Source organism: Pogoniulus pusillus, chromosome 38 (genome assembly GCF_015220805.1).
Source record: "Pogoniulus pusillus isolate bPogPus1 chromosome 38, bPogPus1.pri, whole genome shotgun sequence".
NCBI lineage: Eukaryota > Metazoa > Chordata > Aves > Piciformes > Lybiidae > Pogoniulus > Pogoniulus pusillus.
In genome coordinates this window covers 9,348,833-9,367,694 of record NC_087301.1, presented here as the reverse complement: position 1 = coordinate 9,367,694, position 18,862 = coordinate 9,348,833, and the positions used below count along the sequence as shown (strand labels likewise).

The window sequence follows — 18,862 nt, the reverse complement described above, 5'->3', positions numbered from 1 at the left end:
TGAGACAAACAAAGTTTATTCCTCAGCTCAGCACCCGGGGCCCAGCTGCCTGCCCAGAAACCAGCCCCACAAGGGCTCCTCCGCAGCCAGCAGCAGCCCCAGCGCCCCAGCAACGGGAGAGGTGCAGCTGGGAGCTGAGCCTGAGGAGCTGGAGAGTAAAGGAGGTGTCCTGAGGGATGGAGGGGAGGCCAGGCAGGAGCAGGCAGCACAAGGCACAGCCCTGCTGCCCACTTACACCCATCACAGGGGCACAGGAGGGGCCGGTGACAGGAGGCTGCCCCATCACAGCTTCCCGCAGAGAGCAGCCAGGTCCCGCAGCAGCAGCTTGGCAGAGGAGCTCCTGCCCTGGGGCTCGCAGGAGGAGAGGAGGGAGCACAGGGCACGGCTGTAGGCTGGGCAGGAGGGGACAGAGAGGTGGTGTTAGGGGCACAAGATATGGCTATAGGCTGGGCAGGAGGGGACACAGAGGTGGTGTCAGGGGCACAAGATATGGCTATAGGCTGGGCAGGAGGGGACACAGAGGTGGCATGAAGGGGCACAGGGCATGGCCATCAGCTGGGCAGGAGGGCACACAGAGGTGCCATGAGGGGGCACAAGTGTCCCCGAGGGCCGCAATCTGGGCCCGGGTTCAGCGCTCCGGCACCAAGCAGGCAGAGGAGGGCTCTGGGGCACAGGGAGGTGCCAGTGCCCTTCCATGTGCTCCTCCGATGCCGAAGCCTACACTGATCTGCTCAGTGCCAGCTCTTCAGCCAGGCTGTGCTCAGGGCCGCAGCACTCCAGCACCCGCCAAGGGCCATCCCCACCACCTTCCAGAAGTGTGGAATCGCTTGGGCTGGAAAAGACCTTTAAGATCATCGAGTCTCAGCCTCAAAGACTGAGTGCTTCTGTGCCCCTGAGGAGCCTGTTCTCAGAGACCCATGGGATGACTGAGGCTGGGAAAGACCTTTAAGATCCACCAAGTCCACCCACTTCCTCGGGGCTCTCACCACTGCCTTAAGACTCTATCCAGGCTGCTGCTTTGCCACTAAGCCACCAGAAGGGCCAGGGCAAGAGGCTGGGTGAGACACAAGCAGAGCAGCACCTGACAGGAGCATGGGAACATCTCCTCAGGCCTGGCTCCTCCCTTCCCCGCAGGGACAGCCCCAGAGGGGCTCCTACCCTTGTGGTTCTTGTAGAAGATGCAGTTGTTGGCGCAGGTATCCGGGTGAGAGTCCCAGAAGCTGGAGCCACAGGAGCACAATGGGGGCAGATCAATGTGACACAGTTTGACCTTCTCCTTCAGCTGGGCTCTGAGAGCTTCAAGGTACCTGGGAGGGAGAAGATGTTCACCTGTGCCCCCAGGGCCTGGCTCTGCGCAGGGAGGGGGGACGTGGTTGTACCTCACACGCTCCTTATGGCGCTGCTGCTTCTCCTTGACCTTCTCCACTCTCCTCTCCTCCAGCTGAAGCTGAGCCAAAGTTTCAGAGGCTCCCTCACCTGGGGAGAGTCCTCTCTGCTCAGCCATCTCCAGCATCCTCTGCTCCTCCACCTGGCACTGGTTCTCCTTCTTGCTCTTAATCCTGTGGGCACAGAGATGCTTGGAGGGAACTTCCCCATCCCAGCTCCATCCTGACCGGTAAGATGAGGGCAAAGGGGATCTGAATGTTGCTGCTGCTGCTTCACCCAAGGCTTCACAGCAGGAGCTCACCACAGCAGCAACTTCCTAACAGACCGAAACACAAAATGGTCAACAACACCTCCCAGGCCTCCTTTCTTTCCCCTGTCTGGAGTCCCCAGCCCACAGAGCTTCTCCTGCCCTCACTCTCCAGCTTCCTCACTGCTGTGGCCCCTTCATGCCCTTCCCTCCCTCTTCACACTCAGACATGGTCCTGGTAGGAAGTGCCACCCACAAGAGTTGCCCTTCCAAGACCAAGAGTGGTACCTGAGCTCTTTTAGATCAGCAGCTCAGCCTCCCCACTCCTGACTTCTGGTTATGGGGCCGCTGCAGGATGGGAGTGGAACCCCCTGTGCACAGCAGGAAAGTTCCAAGCACCCACAGCTACTCCAAAACGAGCTTTGAGAGGCATCTTGGACCAACTCTTCCTTGATTTCATACAATCATAAAGGTCTTCTCCAACTGAAATGATTCTAAGCTCACCCAGTCCAACCCTTCTCTGACTCTACCAAGGCTGGAGCTCAGCCATGGCCCTCAGCACCACAGCTCCATGGCTTTGAAACACCTCCAGGGATGGGCATTCAGCCACCCCCCTGGGCAGCCTGGGCCAGGCCTTGACAACCCCTTTGGGTAAGAAGTTTCTTCTCATGTCCAACCTAAACCTCCCCTGGGGCAACCTGAGGCCATTTCCTTTTGTCCTGTCCCTTGTTCCTTGGCAGCAGAGCCCAGCCCCAGATGGCTCCAGGCTCCTGGCAGGGAGCTGCAGAGAGCAATGAGGTCTCCTCTCAGCCTCCTCTGCTCCACGCTCAGCACCCCCAGCTCCCTCAGCTGCCCCTCCCCAGCCCTCTTCTCCAGACCCTTCCCCACCTTTGCTGCCCTTCTCTGGCGCTGCTCCAGCTCCTCAGTGTCCTCCTGGCACTCAGGGCCCACAGCTGAACCCAGCACTCAAGGGGTGGCCTCAGCAGAATAGAGAAGGACAAACCCATCTCCAGACCTGCTGCCCACACTATTGCTGAGCCAGCCAGGGTGCTGGCACCTTCCTTGCTCACCTGGGCACCCCCTGGTTCCCCTTCAGCTGCTGCCACCCAGCACCCCCAGGGCCTTTCCTGCTGGGCACTTTCCAGCCACTTCTGCCCCAGCCTTTCTGGGGCTGTTGTGCCCCAAGGGCAGGACCCAGCCCTTGGCCTTGTTGTATCTCATCCCATTGGCCTCAGCCATGGATCCAGCTGGGCCAGGTCCCTCTGTAGATCCTCCTGACCCTCCAGCAGATCAACTCAGCCACCTAGCCCAGTGCCACCTTTCCTCATCATTCTCAGGTGTCCCTTTCAGTGGTACCTGGGCACCACTTTCCCCTCGGCTGCCAGCTGCTGTCTTATCCCCACTGCTGGACTCGCTGTGGGCTGGTGGCTGCCAAGAGGCACTTGGGACCCACAAGATTGATCCAAGGCTGGGTGGAAACCAAGAGGAGAAAGCATCCTGGAATAGGACATTCTGGATGTGGCTCCTTTGAGGAGGGCATCAAATCCCAGAGGCAGCCAAGCTGCTCCCCTCAGGTTCTGAACTCCAGAGTTCTTCCCAGTAGAGTGGCAAAGAGCCTTTAACGACCCCACCATAAACCTGGGGCTATAGAAACCAGGCCAAGGCCAGCTCCAGGCTTTACACCAAGCAATTACTAAGCCAACCCTTCTCCTGCCTCTGCTGCCAGCCACCAGAGCTCCAGGAGCACTCTAGCAACTGGGGTAACACAAACATGCAAACGAGAGCTGAGGCAGCAGCTCGGCAGGCCCTGGGGCCTCGCCAGTGCTCGCAGGGCAGGAAAAGGTCTCCAAGGCTCCGGAGTGCCAAGTTAAATGTCAGGAATGTGGCCTGGAGGAGCTTCTCTTCAGACTGGGCAAAGGCAGCTATGGAAATCCTGTCGGAGCTGCCCCCACCGAGCTGGTGCTGGAGCCTGAGAAGGTCAAAGCTCCATCATTTTATCTCAGAGCAAGGCAGAGAGGAAAAGAACCCAAAGCCTCCTGCCCATAGTGGTGAGAACTTGCAGAGCTCCTCCTTCAGGAATCCCCTGAGAGGCAGGAGGTGAGAATACCAAGAACTCTTTTTATTACACTTCACACATTTATAGCTGCCAGGGTGAAGGCTTTGATATCAAAAAGCCCAAAGATCAGTTTAATGACAATGTGACCTCTCGCCCAGGTTTCCAAACACGTAGCACAGGAGCTTGGATGGCTTCCAGCAGCCACACTGCTCCCAGGGCTCCCCCTCCCAGCTCCTGCCCAGCTGCACAAGGACTCAGAAAGCAGACAGAGAAGCACCTCTGAAGGGCCTGAGGTGTCCCAGAGAGGTGAGCAGGTTGGGCACAGAGCCCCACAGGTACTCACTGGTGGATCCTCCTCTGCTTCTCCTGCTGCCTCTGCTGCTCCCTCACCTGCTGCCGCTCGATGCCCATCAGGAGGTGCCTGAGCCGCAGCTGCTCGCAGCGGCGCTGGGGGAAGAGGAGGAAGCCCTGAGAAGGCCATCTGGGACTGGCACCAGGCTGGGGCAGCAGCCTGAGCGACCTCTGGAGACCTCACTCCTAGCCCAGCCCAGAGCTGGGAGGCTGGAGAGTGCTCTGCCAGGAGGGGAGGGAACAGCAGCAGCCCTCAGCTGGACTTAGAGTCACAGAATGGGCTGGAAGGGACCTCCACAGCTCCACCAGAGCAGGCTGCCCACAACCCTGCCCAGCCTCACCTGGGACATCTCCAGGCCTGGGGCCTCAACCACCTCCCTGGGCAACCTGTTGCAGGCTTCCAGCAGCCTCCTGCTGCAGAGCTTGTTCCTCACATCCAACCTCAATCTGCTCTGCTCTAGTTTGAGGCCATTGCCTCTTGCCACTGCAGGCCTTTGCAAACAGCCTTCCCCATGGATGGAAGCTGTCACCTGGCAAACTCCTGAGTCCTGCTTCCCACCTCAGCCCACTGCACCAGTGCCCTACGAGTGCCAGTGCAGGCCCAGCCAGGCACTGGTGCTTCAGTGGAGGCCTGGATCTCCCCAAATGAATGAAGGCAGAGGACCAAGCTGGCCCCACCGCACCACAGAGGCAGCAAAGCCCAGAGTCCTGCAGGGAACAACTCCCACATGTAGAGGTTGAGTGTCTGGGCTTGGGCTCAACTCCACCACCGCAGCAGAGTGAGGAAACCTCCTGCCCACAGCTCCCACCAGAAGCTCCCATCTGTGTGGAACCACACAGGCTGCACACAGCCAGCCAGAGGGCTGAAGTTTGCCTTTGTCCTCCTCAACACCAAGAGGTTTGGGGCTGAGTTTGGCCATCTTGGCCAGAGGAGGTAAAGGAGCAGGAGAGATCACCCAGGCTGAGAGCAGGATGGAAAAAAACCAAAGAGGAGGAGAGCTGTAAAGTGTTATCTGGGCTGGATCAGGGCCAAGGAGATAAAATGTGAGGAACATAGCAAAGTGCCAAGGGAAGGGGCAGCCTGGTGAGCCCCAGCTGCCTGCCACACTGCCTGGAAACTGCTCTGGAGCAGCCTGATGGGAAAAGGCACGGCAGGAAAGGAGCTAACCAGAAATTCCCTCAAGCCCCGAGGTGTAATGCAGTGAGCTGCAGCAAGGCTGGCCAGGGAAAGGGGAGGTGGTCACGGCAGGGGGAGGCAGGGGAAGCCACTTCCTTTAGGCATCCAAGAGGAACATCCTCCTGGATCGGCCCGAGCCTTGGGAACCAGGCACTCAGCAGCAGGCCTGGAAGGTGTTGCCATGGAGGAACCTTTATCTTCCCAGCCTGGGGAGCAGTTCTGTCTGCAAGCATTTCTGGCAGCTCCCCCTCTGCCTGCATGGCAGAGATCAGGGCCTGGGCTCTGCCAGGCAGAAGGGAGCCTCCTGCTCCTCCAGCCCTCATCCAGACCCCAGGCTTTGAGGAAGGAGCACAGAATGGTTGCACTTACAGTCGTGATGGAGCTTCCAAAGAACCTGAGGCACCACCAAACACATCTCTTAATAGCTGCTTTGCACAGGGGAGCCACCAGTGAGGCTTCCTGGCTGAGCCAGCAGCACCCCCCGTGCACTGCAGCTGGAAGTGAGGACTTGCTCCAGTGGACAAACCTGCTTCTTGGTTTCCTCTTGGTCTGCACCAGCCCAGAGCACAGGAGGAGTGTGGTGATGGGTGTGGGGCCTCTGGGGAGGTTTAGGTGAGCTGGAGGCCTGCACTGAGCCAGCACAGCACTGGAAGAGAATGTAAAAGAGTGGCATCAGCACCTCCATGGGCAGGGTTCTGACCTTCCCTCAGCAAAAGGCTCCTTGCTAGAGGAGAGTCCTCTGCATATGATCCCTGTGCTCCTCTGCCTGTGATCCACACAGTCCTCGACCTTTATTGGGGCAGAGGTTGACTCTACACAGCACAGACACAAGTGACATCTCCACTCATCAGCCTGAGCACAGAAGCTTTGCCAAAACGCTTCTAAAGACACCCTTGGAGGAGGTTTCAGGGCGGGCGTGAAGGTAGAATTCCACCTCCCCTCCCCGGAGCTCCCACCAGGAAGGTCCTGAAGCAGAAGAAGACCCAACAATAACACAACTAACAAGGCAAACACCGAGAGACTCCGGGGAGCTCTGCAGCCAAAAGCTCAGGGCAGACCTCTCCACCCCTCGGGCACGGCTGCAGGGCAGGTTTGCTGCTCCCAGCTAAGGCTCAGCTAAGGCTGGGCAGAGGCTGCGGCACCGGACAAGTGTTGGCTAACTGCGGCAATCAGGGACGTGCCCACCCCCCCGGGGCTGCCTGGGAACAAAACACGGACCCTTAACCCCCCCAGCTGGGTGCCCCCAGGCTCTGGCATTCCCCTGCCCCCAGGGGAGGCTGAGCCGCGGCAGGCAGTGGCTGCAGAGCTTTTGTTTGCTCCCTTTTCTAGGAGCTTTGCCGCTGATTTGATTCCATCCAAGGAATCAAACAACTGCTCGGGGTGGAAAACGCTGTCAGCTCACCCTGTGCAACCACTCCTCCCTAGGAAGGCTGCCCCTCAGCACCACATCTCCAGGGCTCTGAAACCCCTCTGCCATGGGGACTCAGGCCTTGGCAACCCTCAAAGGGGAGAAATTCTTCCACATGGCCAACCTGAACCTGCCCTGGGGCAACCTGAGGCCATTTCCTCTCATCCTATCTCTTGTTCCTCGGCAGCAGAGCCCAACCCCAGCTGGCTGCAGGCTCCTGGCAGGGAGCTGCAGAGAGCAATGAGGTCTCCTCTCAGCCTCCTCTGCTCCACGCTCAGCACCCCCAGCTGCCTCAGCTGCCCCTCCCCAGCCCTCTTCTCCAGACCCTTCCCCACCTTTGCTGCCCTTCTCTGGCCCTGCTCCAGCTCCTCAATGTCCTCCTGGCACTCAGGGCCCACAGCTGAACCCAGCACTCAAGGGGTGGCCTCAGCAGTGCCCAGCCCAGGGATCGATCCATGCCTGGAAGCTCTACCCACAGCTCTTGCCCCTTGCTCCGGGCAGGGCTGTGGGTGCAGGCTGTGGAGCTGCCCAGGCTGGGTCTCAGCTTTCCAGCCAGCTGGAGTCAGGAGGCAGGCACAGCTCAAAATCCCTCTGCAGCCCCAGCTGCCAGGTGAGAGCAGCACAGGAGCTGCCAATCTCTCCTCTGGGACGCTGCCCTCCAGCCTGTTCTGACCACAGCAGAGCCCACTGCTGAGGGAGCAGCTGCCCTGCACCACTGCAGCCTTCGTGGCTGCTGCAACAACCCAGCCCCCGACCTGCTGATCCTCTGGGGAGCAGCTGGCTCAGCCCTGTCCCAGGCTCACCTTTTTAAACGCGATTTTGATGTAGAAGTCATCCCCTGGCTTGGCTCCAGGCGGGGCTGTGCCCTGCTCCTGCGGCTCAGCTCGGGGGCGGCGGTGGCCTGCCGGCTGCAGCAGCTCGCCCTCATCCTCTGCAGGGGGCTCCCAGGGCTCTGGTGGCTGGAGGGGAAGGGTGGGAATGTGGGATGCAGAGAGGGCTGCTCTGGTGCCAAGGGCACATCCAGGCTGCTTGCTCCATCAAGCCAGCTGAGATCTGGTGAGCAGCAAAGTGCCTGCTTGAGCAGAACCAGAGTGACAGAAGAGACCTCTGCAGAGCTCCAATCCCCTGCCAGAGCAGGGGCAACCTGCAGCGTGCACAGGATGGCATCAGGGTGGTTTTTGAATGACACCAGAGGAGACTCCACAACCTCTCTGGGCAGCCTGCTCCAGGCCTCCAGCACCCTCAAAGTAAAGTTCTTCATGTTTAGATGGAACTTCAGATGTAGCAGTTTGTGCCCCTTGCCCCTTGGCCTGCCACTGCCCACCACTGCCAAGAGCCTGGCCCTAGGCTCCTGACAGCCACCCTCAAAGTATTGCTCAGATGCCCTCTGGGGCTGCTCTCCTGCAGCCTCTCAGCCCCAGGGCTCTCAGCCTTTGCTCCTCACACAGCTGCTCCAGGCCCCTCAGCAGCTTCCCAGCCCCCACTGCACTCTCTGCACCACTGCCCTGCCTCTGCCCCTGGGCACCACACAGCTGGGCCCAGCACTGCACACGTGGCCTCAGCAGGGCACAGCACAGGGCAGCACAACCTCCCTTGCCCTGCTGCCCACACTCTGCTCCATGTTCCCCAGGACACCACTGGGGCCCTCTTGGCCCCCAGCCCACACTGCTGCCTCCTGGCCACTTGTGCCCCCCAGCACTGCCAGCTCCTGCTCCTTGCAGCTGCTTCCCAGCAGCTCCCCCTCAGCTGTGCTGCTGCATGTGGCACAGGAACCAGAAGAGATTCAGCAGGGGACTGCTGACCACACCCTGGCACTGGACGGAGCTGGTGGAAGGAGGTGAAGGGAAGAGAAGACCTCTGAAGGAGCTGTTTGGCAGGGGGAAGGAGCTGGGGGGGTGGGATGCTGGCAGGCTCCCCGGAGGCAGTGAGCAATGTTGTGAGAGGCAGCAGATTGTTTGCTGCAAACTGGGAGCTCCAAGTGCCAGAAGCAAGCCCAGAGCCAGGATTTTTGTTCCTCCCCTGCCTTGCTGTCCCTGGAGGGAAAGGAAGCACTGCTGGCAGAGGATGGGTCAGCAGGAGGACAGAGCCTGGCCAGGGATCCCTCGAGGGGGTGGAAGGATGGAGGGCAGCTGAGCAGGCCTGAACATGGACTTGTTTGAGAGGCACTGGAATGATTCCATCCACCCTGCGGTGGCAGAAACTCAGCATGGGAGAGCTGCTGTGGTGCCCCAGGGCACAGAGGGGAGCTGCTGCTGCTGCTCTCCAGGGATGCTCTGATGCTGTGGAGGAAAACGGAAGAGAAGCTGCAGAACAGAACCCAGCAGCACTGGGGAAAAGAACCTGGGTGCTGCCCTGCTGGGGCACAAGCAGCTGAGGCCTGGGTGAGGAGATCAGCTGGCACAGCAGGTGATGGGAGTCACAGGATTGTTTGGTTGGACAAGGCCTTGGAGCCCATGGAGTACAACCCCCTGCAGTGCCAGGGCACCACCAAGCCAAGGCCCTCAGCACCACATCTGCAGGGCTGGGGAACCCCTGCAGGGATGGGGACTGCAACCCTGCCCTGGGCAGCCTGGGACAGGACAACCTTCCAAAGGGAAGAGATTGTTCCTCATGTCCAACCCAAACCTCCCCTGGGGCAACCTGAGGCCATTTCCTTTTGTCCTGTCCCTTGTTCCCTGGCAGCAGAGCCCAGCCCCAGCTGGCTCCAGGCTCCTGGCAGGGAGCTGCAGAGAGCAATGAGGTCTCCTCTCAGCCTCCTCTGCTCCATGCTCAGCACCCCCAGCTCCCTCAGCTGCCCCTCCCCAGCCCTCTTCTCCAGACCCTTCCCCACCTTTGCTGCCCTTCTCTGGCCCTGCTCCAGCTCCTCAGTGCCCTCCTGGCACTCAGGGCCCACAGCTGAACCCAGCACTCAAGGGGTGGCCTCAGCAGTGCCCAGCCCAGGGGCACAATCCCTGCCCTGCTCCTGCTGCCCACACCACTGCTGAGCCAGGCCAGGCTGCTGCTGCCCTTCTTGCCCACCTGGGCACTCCCTGGCTCCCCTTCAGCTGCTATCAACTCATTTCCAGGTGACACCATCTCACTGTCTGCTTGGGAAAGCAGGAAAGAAACTCTTTAGTTGTTTTTTGACCTGAGAAGAAATGTCTGGGAGAGAGGAAGAGCAGTGAACATGGATCACTGCTCCCAGGGAATGCAGCTGTGGAGGGAAGGAGGGATAAAAGAGGGAAAACACAAAAGACAGGCCTGAGGAAGCAGTTCCCTTAACTGAGTGGAGCAAACCGCCAGAGTAGGAAGAGAGGCAGCTGAGGGCAGCCTTAGCTAGGCCCCAAGCTCTCTTTGTGCCCACCACCCTCGGGCAGCAGGGCTCAGATTACCAAAGGAACCCTGCAGGAGCCCACGGGAGCACAAGGGACAGGACAAAGCCAGCACAGGAGTGCCACAGGGGTCAAGACTCCAAGGAAAGCACAGCTGGAGGTGATCAGTTAGGCTGTAGCACCAGAGGCAGCAGGCACCAGGACCAGGGCTCTGCTTCTGGGCATCAATGCTCAGGATGCTCTGAGCCAACAGGAGCAGGACCCTGGGAGGCAAAATAGGATTTCTGCCGGGAGCTGAGGGCTTTAAGCAGGCAGGATCTGGCTTGGGTTCCTGCCAGGAGCTGGAGCTGCTAACAGCCACCTCCAGGAACCTGTGGGGGTTCAGACTGCCAGGAAAAGCTCCAAAAGAGGGGACAAGGAGATCCTGAAGAGTTCAGCCTCAGGAGTTGGTTAAGTGCCTGACTTGGGGCAAACCAAGAGGAAACCTTGCAGAGTGCCCCTCAGCTGCCAGAAAAGGAGATAAGCAGCAAGCAGCAGAAATCTGCCAAGAGCAAGTCCTGTTTGGCTGGGCTGGATGCCTCCCGCCAGAGGGGAGAAAGGCCTCAGGCCCCTGCAGCAGAAGACACTTGGCTCAACAGGGCCTGGTGCCAGCCTGGGCAGGCAAACTGCTGGCACATGGGAGGTGCTTAAAAACCACCCCGGGGCAGGCTGGGAGCTGTCCACACAACAGCAGGGGGAGGACGAGGTGGGCTCTGCTTGTCAGCTCCCATGGCCACCCTGGCTGTGGGTGAAGGGAGGGTCCTGGGCAGGCTGTGGCAGCCTTTGAGAAGAGGCTGGAGCAGTGCAGTCCAGCAGGACACTCCTCCTGGAACAGAGGGCCAGGGGAAGCTGTGAAATCCTGCATCCCACACTGCTGCTGCACAGCTCAGGTGGGAGGATGGTCCTGATCCTTCCCAGCTCCCTCCCAGCCTTGTTTCTCACTGCTCCCACACACCCCTGCCTGTCTGCTGTAAGCCCCTAACAGCCACGAAGTGAACCACTGCACCTGGCACTGGGGACTCCCGCAGGAGGCAGTGGAGCACTGGGGGCTGAGGCTGTAGCTGCAACCCTGTGTGCTGAGCTGACTTCCTTCAGCAAAACTAAGGAGCAGAGAGAGGAGGAGCAGGACCAGCCCCTCCGGGAAAGGTATGTGTCAGGTAACAGCCAGCCAAGAGCTGCTTCACCTTTGCTGAACCCAGGGAAGAGATGGGAATGAAGACTTGCAGGCCAGGCAGGAAGCTGGTTCTGGGAGAGGGAAGCAAGACAAAGCCCCAGGCTGGGCTGCTGCTGGTGTTCTGCACGGCCAAAGCACACCAGCTGCAGGAAGGTGCTGGCAAAGAAAGCAGGAGGGAACTGCCACACAAAGCTGGTCCTGAGAACCAGGGTGACAAAACCAACATGAAATGCAACATGACAAAAGGAGGCACCGGGGCTGACCTCGAGTGGCTCCTGCAAGCGAAACAGAACAGTGCCAACAGTTCCCACCAGAAGGAAGCCTCAGGGCAGGGAAAGCCTCCAGACCTCTGCCACACAAAGCAAGAGGTTGCTGGAAGGGAAAGAGCTGCTGAGGTTGGCTGAAGGAATACAGACACCTAAGGGGAGGGCTGTCCCTCTGCTCCCCCCAGGTGGTAATCTCAGCCTCGAAGTCTTCCGCCGATCCTTGTCTCCTGATCCACTTCTGAAAGCAGAGCAGTCTGCACCCACTTCATCCTGCTGCCTGCTCCGAAAGAGAGCAAGAGAGGGGCAGAGCCCTTGGGCCACCGAAATCATTATGGTGGGGAAAGTTCCCCCAGCTCACCTCTCGCCTCCAGACACCGCCAGGCAGCTCGGGGGGACCCAGTCCTGGGGGGACGGTTCTGCAGGAGGCCAGCCTGAGCCGGGCCTGCTTCGTGCTTCTGCTGAGCTGCCGTGGAGAGGGAGAGCAAAGGCAAGGCAGGAGGTCACTGACAGCTCTCCTGAGGGCTACACAGAGAGGCTGAGATGCACAGATGCCATCTCCTAACGCAGCCTGCTCCCACGAGTGGCTTCCCCTCAGAAGTGTGACTCAACAGCAGGCGCCACGACGTCACCTGCACCCCAGGTGTCTTTCCAAGATGCCCCAAGGCACTGCAAACCCAACGCGGGCATGGTCTGGCTGCAGCTCATCTGCTCCCAGAGCGCTATGCTGAGCTGCCACAAGTCCCACACCCTGACTGTCCTGCCCTGTCCCCCGCCAGAAGGGATGCTCCAACCTGAGCGAGACTTCAGCTGGGGCAGGTGGCCAAAGGCAGGCGAATCGCCGCCGTGGGGAGCAGCCTCAGGCAGTCCCAGAGCCGGGGGGGTGCAGCGCCCCTGCGCTGCAGGGTGCGAGCGGCGCCTCCCTGCCGCCCCCCAGCGGCGCCTCCCCGACACGACAGCACCTGACTGGAGCAGAGGTTCCCTGTTAACTGGGAGCGTGGGGCAGGCTCCTGCACAGCATCCTCCAGAATGATTTCCTGCTCCTTGTGAGGGTCTGACGAGAGCTGGGGAGGACTGAGAGCACAGGGAATGCCCAGGTCACCGCCTGGTTTGGTGGGGAAGGGACCTTTCCAGCTCATCCACTCCAGCTCCCCTGCAGTCCCCAGGGACACCCCCAGCCAGGGCAGGCTGCTCACAACCCCACACCCCCTGCCCTGCAGTGCTGCCAGCCAGGGGGCAGCTCCCAGCTCTCTGGGCAGCCTGGCACAGGCTCTCCACACCCTCAGTGCCAAACACTTCTCCCTTCTCTCCACTCTCAGGCTCCCTCTTGCACTTCCAACCCCTCCCCCCTTGGCCTGGCCCAACAGCTCCTGCTCCACACTCTGTGCCCAGCTTGCTTCAAGCCCTGCAAGGCCACCAGAAGGGCTCCCTGGAGCCTTCCCTGCTGCAGGCTGCCCGAGGCCACCTCTGCCAGCCTGGGCTGCCAGCAGAGCCCTGCCAGCCCTGCTGTGGCCTCCTCTGGCCCTGCTGAGGGCTCCAGAGCTGCCCCAGCACTGCAGGGGGGTCTCAGCAGACACAGCAGAGGGGCAGAATCCCCTCCCTGCCCCTGCTGCCCACCCTGCTGGGGACCAGCCCAGGGCAGGCTGGGGCTGGGCTGGCAGCGCTCGGTGCTGGCTCCTGTCCAGCTCTGCACCCCCAGCACCCCCAAGTCCTTCTCCCCAGGGCTGCTCTCAGCCCTTCAGCCCCAGCCTGGGCTGCCACTGGAGGTTGTCCTGAGCCAGCTGCAGGACCTGGGCCTTGCCCTTGTGACCCTCAGCAGGTTCACACAGCTCCAGTTCTCCATGTGGATGGATGGATCCTGTCCCTCAACGATGCTACACAACTTGGTGCCACCTGCAAACTTATTGAGGGTCACTGCACCTCACTCTCCATGTTAATGAAGATATTAACCAGCACTGCCTCCAGTGTGGGTGCCTCAGGGCCACCTCCTGGTTTGTTTCATTCAGCATTGAAGAAACCCTCAGGGATGTGTGGCAGAAGTCAAACATTGCCTGTCCTCCACTCCAAACCGTGGCTGTGACAAAGCAGGGATGGAAACCACTCATCTCGGCAGCTTGCTGCTGGAAAGGCTCACTCTGCATCCTGTCCTGACACTGTGCCAGCCCAGTGCAGGCAGCAGGGGCACAGATGAGGGATGCAGGATGGCTCTGGAACAGGCAGGTGTCCCTCCTGGCAGCCAGGTGCAGTGCCAGGCCCGAGTACTGCATGGCTACACTGCTCTCTCTCTCTGCCTGCCAGACGGGGTGGGGGAAGCCATGAATCCCATGAATTCCAGCCTGGTGGGGCTGGCAGGCACCTCTGGGGATCCTCCAGCCCAAGCCCTGCCCCAGCAGGGCACCCCCAGCAGCTTGCCCAGCAGCACAGTGCCAGGGGGGTTGGAAGCTCTCCACACAAGGACACTCCACAGCCTCTCTGGGCAGCCTGCTCCAGGCTCCAGCACCCTCACCACAAACAACTTTCTCCTCCTCTCCACAGGCAGCCTCCTGCCTGCCACTCTCTGCCCCTTGCCCCTTGGCCTGCCACTGCCCACCACTGCCAAGAGCCTGGCCCCAGGCTCCTGCCCCCCACAGCTCCTTCAGCTCTTGCTGCTGAGCACTCAGCAGATGCCCTCTGGGGATGCTCTCCTGCAGCCTCTCAGCCCCAGGGCTCTCAGCCTTTGCTCCTCACACAGCTGCTCCAGGCCCCTCAGCAGCTTCCCAGCCCCCACTGCACTCTCTGCACCACTGCCCTGCCTCTGCCCCTGGGCACCACACAGCTGGGCCCAGCACTGCACACGTGGCCTCAGCAGGGCACAGCACAGGGCAGCACAACCTCCCTTGCCCTGCTGCCCACACTCTGCTCCATCCCTCCCCCCACACCTTTGGCCTTCCTGGCCCCCAGCCCACACTACTGCCTCCTGCCCACTTGTCCCCCACAGCACTGCCAGCTCCTGCTCCCTAACCACCACCCAGTGCTGCACTGGCTCAGGCTGGGGGCTGAGAGGGGCACAGAGAATCTGATGGCATCCATGGAGTGATGCTGTCAGTAGCCCTGTGAGGACATTCTCACTTTCCACTCTTCCAAGCACTGGAATCAGCTCAAACACCCCAAAACTGTTGATGCTTCAGCATGTTCCCTCCTGGCTCCAGCTCTCCTGCCAGGCCTCCCCAGATGCTGTTTGATCCATTCACAGGATGAAGAAAAAGGAGCCCATGGGAGGAAAGGGGTATGTGGAGATAACCTGGCTGGTGACTGTGCTGGGAGGGGGGCAGCAGGCACCAGCAGCTTTGCTTTGCTTTCCCCTGGGCACAGCCACACCACTTAGCTCAGGCCCCTGATGCTCTTTACCTCCCCACAGCTCTCCAGAGGGCAGCAGGACTCTACTCTGCTGCTGCCCAGTGACCTCTCCACAAGGAGGCAATGGGCTGGAAGCACCTTCAGCACCACAGTGTGCCAGGCTGTCACACTGAGGGGACACACTCGTGGCCAGGGTTCTGCTGTGGCCGTGACCTTCCCTGGGGTTCCTTCTCACAGTGAGGTTTTCCCCCGAGTTCAGCTGGGTTGGGAGTTCCTCCTGCAGGGCTCCTGATGCAGCAGGGACTTACTGCTTCATAGGACTCCTGCAGCTGCTGCTTCCTCCTCAGCTGGAGCTGCTGCCTCACCCTCTGCTTCACCTCTGCCTGGAAGCGCCTCAGCCTGGCTGCCTTCTGCCGCTGCTGCTCCTTCAGCTCCTCCTCCACGCGGGAGGCTGAAGCCTGCAGGGATGGAAGCAGATTTCACAGGGGTTTGGCTTTTGTTCCATCTTCCCTTCCTGCTGCTGCATCTAAGAGCCAGGCAAGCAGCACCACAGCAGTACCTTAGGAGGGGCTGCAGAGGGCCCTGGGCAGGCTGCTCTTTGGCCATAATAGCCACACACAGCCACACACAGCCACAGGCTGGGGGCAGAGTAGCTGAGAGCAGCCAGGCAGAGGGACATGGAGGGACTGGCTGGCAGCTGAGCATGAGCCAGCAGTGTGCCCAGGTGGACAAGACAGCCAATGGCATCCTGACCTGGATCAGGAGCAGTGTGGCCAGCAGGACCAGGGCAGTCCTTCTACCCTGTGCTCAGCACTGCTCAGGCCACACCTGCAGTGCTGTGTCCAGTTCTGGGCCACTCAGTTTAAGAAAGATGTTGAGGTGCTGGAAGGTGTCCAGAGCAGGGCAGTAAGGCTGGGGAGGGGCCTGGAGCACAGCCCTGGGAGGAGAGGCTGAGGGAGCTGGGGGTGTGCAGCCTGCAGCAGAGGAGGCTCAGGGCAGAGCTGATTGCTGCCTGCAGCTGCCTGCAGGGAGGCTGTAGCCAGGTGGGGTTGGGCTCTGCTGCCAGGCAGCCAGGGACAGAAGAAGGGGACACAGCCTCAAGCTGTGGCAGGGCAGGGTCAGGCTGGATGTGAGGAGGAAGTTCCTGGCAGAGAGAGTGATTGGCATTGGAACGGGCTGCCCAGGGAGGTGGTGGAGTCACCATGCCTGGAGGTGTTTAAAAGGAAGCTGCATGAGGCACTTGGTGCCAGGCATTAGCTGATTAGGAGGTGTTAGTTTGGACTCAATGAGCTCAGAGATCTTTTTCAACCTGCTTCATTCTGTCATGGGCCAAGGGCAATGGGATGAGGTTCAGCAAGGCCCAGGGCTGGGTCCTGCCCTGGGGACACAACAGCCCCAGGAAGGCTCCAGGCTGGGGCAGAGTGGCTGGAAAGTGGCCAGCAGGAAAGGCCCTGGGGGTGCTGGGTGGCAGCAGCTGAAGGGGAGCCAGGGGGTGCCCAGGTGGGCAAGAAGGGCAGCAGCAGCCTGGCCTGGCTCAGCAGTGGTGTGGGCAGCAGGAGCAGGGCAGGGATTGTGCCCCTGGGCTGGGCACTGCTGAGGCCACCCCTTGAGTGCTGGGTTCAGCTGTGGGCCCTGAGTGCCAGGAGGACACTGAGGAGCTGGAGCAGGGCCAGAGAAGGGCAGCAAAGGTGGGGAAGGGTCTGGAGAAGAGGGCTGGGGAGGGGCAGCTGAGGGAGCTGGGGGTGCTGAGCGTGGAGCAGAGGAGGCTGAGAGGAGACCTCATTGCTCTCTGCAGCTCCCTGCCAGGAGCCTGCAGCCAGCTGGGGTTGGGCTCTGCTGCCAGAGAACAAGGGACAGGACAAGACGGCCTCAGGTTGCCCCAAGGAGGTTTACATTGGCCATGAGGAACAATTTCTTCCTCCAAAGTGTTGCCAAGGCCTGGGCCTGGCTGCCCAGGGCAGTGGAGGAGTCTCCATCCCTGGAGATGTGCTGCTGGGGGAGCTGGCTCAGCCCCAGTCTTGGCAGAGTTAGATGATGGATGGACTCGATGATCTTCCAGCTCTTTTCCAAGCCAACAGTTCCATGACTCCAGGTTGGCTGCCTGTCAGGGCACTGTCAGGGCTCTGGCTCCAGGCACATTTTTACCATCTGAGGTAAAAGACTGAAAGCAGTGACTTAAAACTAACCTGAGGGGGTTGAGTTCTCAGGGGCAGCACAAGCAAGCAGAGCACAAAGATGGGGAGAAACCTGCCTGGGTAAGGACGAAACTGAGCCAGAACCACATGGAGCAGCAGCAGCAGCCAGAGCTTGGCATGCTCCCCCTGAGCTCCTAATCAGCAGTTGTGAGGCAGCAGGCACTCAGATGTTGATTTAGTGCCAGCCACTGGCATAGGAAAGCAGATTAAAGAAGCATGGCAGAGGCTGAGGGGAGACCTCATTGCTCTCTACAGCTTCCTAAGAGAAGGCTGGAGCCAGCTGGGGTTGGGCTCTTCTCCCTGGCAACAAGAGAGAGGACAAGAGAAAAGGCCTCAAGTTGCCCCAGGGTAGGTTCAGGGTGGCCATGAGGAACAACCTCTTCACTGAAAGGGTTGCCAAGGCCTGGCCCAGGCTGCTGAGGGAGGTGTCTGTAAGAGGCAGAGATGTGGCGCTGAGGGCCCTGGTTCAGCCTCAGCCTTGGTGGAGTCAGAGAAGGGTTGGACTCAGTGATCTTAAAGGACTTCTGCAACCCAATGATTCTATGAATGTGTCCCTGGAGCCTTCCCTGCTGCAGGCTGCCCGAGGCCACCTCTGCCAGCCTGGGCTGCCAGCAGAGCCCTGCCAGCCCTGCCGTGGCCTCCTCTGGCCCTGCTGCAGCAGGTCCCTGTCTGTGCTGTGCTGAGGGCTCCAGAGCTGCCCCAGCACTGCAGGGGGGTCTCAGCAGGCACAGCAGAGGGGCAGAATCCCCTCCCTGCCCCTGTGCCCACCCTGCTGGGGATCAGCCCAGGGCAGGGTTGGCAGTTTTAGGTGCATGGCCCCACAAGTCCTACCAAAGCTGCATCCTCACCACCTCCCCTCACTGCACTGCTGGGAGATGCTGTGTGAGAATCCACCAGTTCCACCCTGGCATTCACCAGCAGCCGAGGCGTGGGCAGCCAGCTCTGCCTGCACCAGCTCGGGCTGGGAAGGCTCAACCAGGGCAGAGGAATTGTCCTCTGCAGGAGCAGTGCTCCTGGCTCAGCCTTGGCTGCTGTGGGCTTTACTGGCACAGCTGGGGGCGCTGAGGCCGTCCCTGGCGTGACCCACAAGCCCGGCAGGCAGGCAGGGCCCCACGGCAGCACTCACGAAGGCCAAGCTCTCCTCCAGCTCCCCTGGGCCGCTCTCCACCCAGGCACCCACGGGGACCACGTTCAGGCTCCTCTCGGCCAGCACCTGGCAGCTCTGCCGCGGGGGTCTCGCCCGATGGCCCCCAGGGTGCTTCCCCGGCCCCTTTGGAGGGGGCAGCATCCTCTGCACCATGGCGGGCGGGGCCCTGGGGATGGGGCAGAGGTGAGGTCACCCCAACCCCGCGCCCTCCCCCGCCCCAGCCCAGCTCTGCCCAGCCAGAGCGCCCCAGGGCTCCCTCCGCACCGCACCGCACCGCACCGCAGCGCTGCCGCCCAGGCCCAGGGCTCCCCACGGCAGCCCTCCCCGCACCCCCACGCCCACGGCGGAGCCCCCAAGGCCCCTGTGCACCCCACCTGCCCCCCCCCCCAGCGTCCCTCCCGCACCCCCACGGCGGAGCCCCCCCAAGGTCCCTATGCACCCCACCTGCCCCCCCCCGCAGACGCCGCCGGTCCCGCTCACCCGCCCGGCACCCCCGGGCCCCTCTCGCACTCACACCCCCTCAGTCTCCTCCCGCTCTGTGCATTCAGGACCCCCCGCACCCGCCCTGCACCCGCACCCCTACCCTACCCTACCCCTCCCCTCCGGACCCCCCCGGCCCCCTCCGCCCCGCCCCGGGCCCTCCCCGGACGCCACCAACCGCCGCGTCCGCGCGCAGCCGCCGCTTCGAGTCCCAGGGCCGCTTCCGGCGCCGCTTCCGCCGCAGGCCCCGCCCCGCGCGCCCGTGCGGCTCTGACGCGGCAGGTTCGAGTCC

At 61.3% G+C, this 18,862-nt stretch overlaps 1 protein-coding gene and 1 long non-coding RNA gene across 2 annotated transcripts; both read right to left on the bottom strand.

Annotated features, from left to right (window-relative positions):
• Window positions 1–18,827, bottom strand: CCDC15 (coiled-coil domain containing 15). Its single transcript, XM_064173352.1, has 10 exons — window positions 18,749–18,827; window positions 18,070–18,256; window positions 15,057–15,206; window positions 11,774–11,878; window positions 7,429–7,584; window positions 5,744–5,863; window positions 4,033–4,136; window positions 1,380–1,559; window positions 1,159–1,307; window positions 1–392 (listed from the first exon to the last, which is right to left on the bottom strand). The coding sequence occupies exons 2-10, from the start codon at window positions 18,241–18,243 to the stop codon at window positions 283–285; spliced, it is 1,248 nt and encodes a 415-aa protein (XP_064029422.1). The 5' UTR covers window positions 18,244–18,256; window positions 18,749–18,827; the 3' UTR covers window positions 1–282.
• Window positions 16,618–18,061, bottom strand: LOC135191232 (uncharacterized). The gene is made up of 2 exons (XR_010308773.1): window positions 17,000–18,061; window positions 16,618–16,896 (listed from the first exon to the last, which is right to left on the bottom strand). It is a non-coding gene; the product is annotated as an uncharacterized LOC135191232 (long non-coding RNA).
• Window positions 18,828–18,862: the final 35 nt, after the last annotated feature.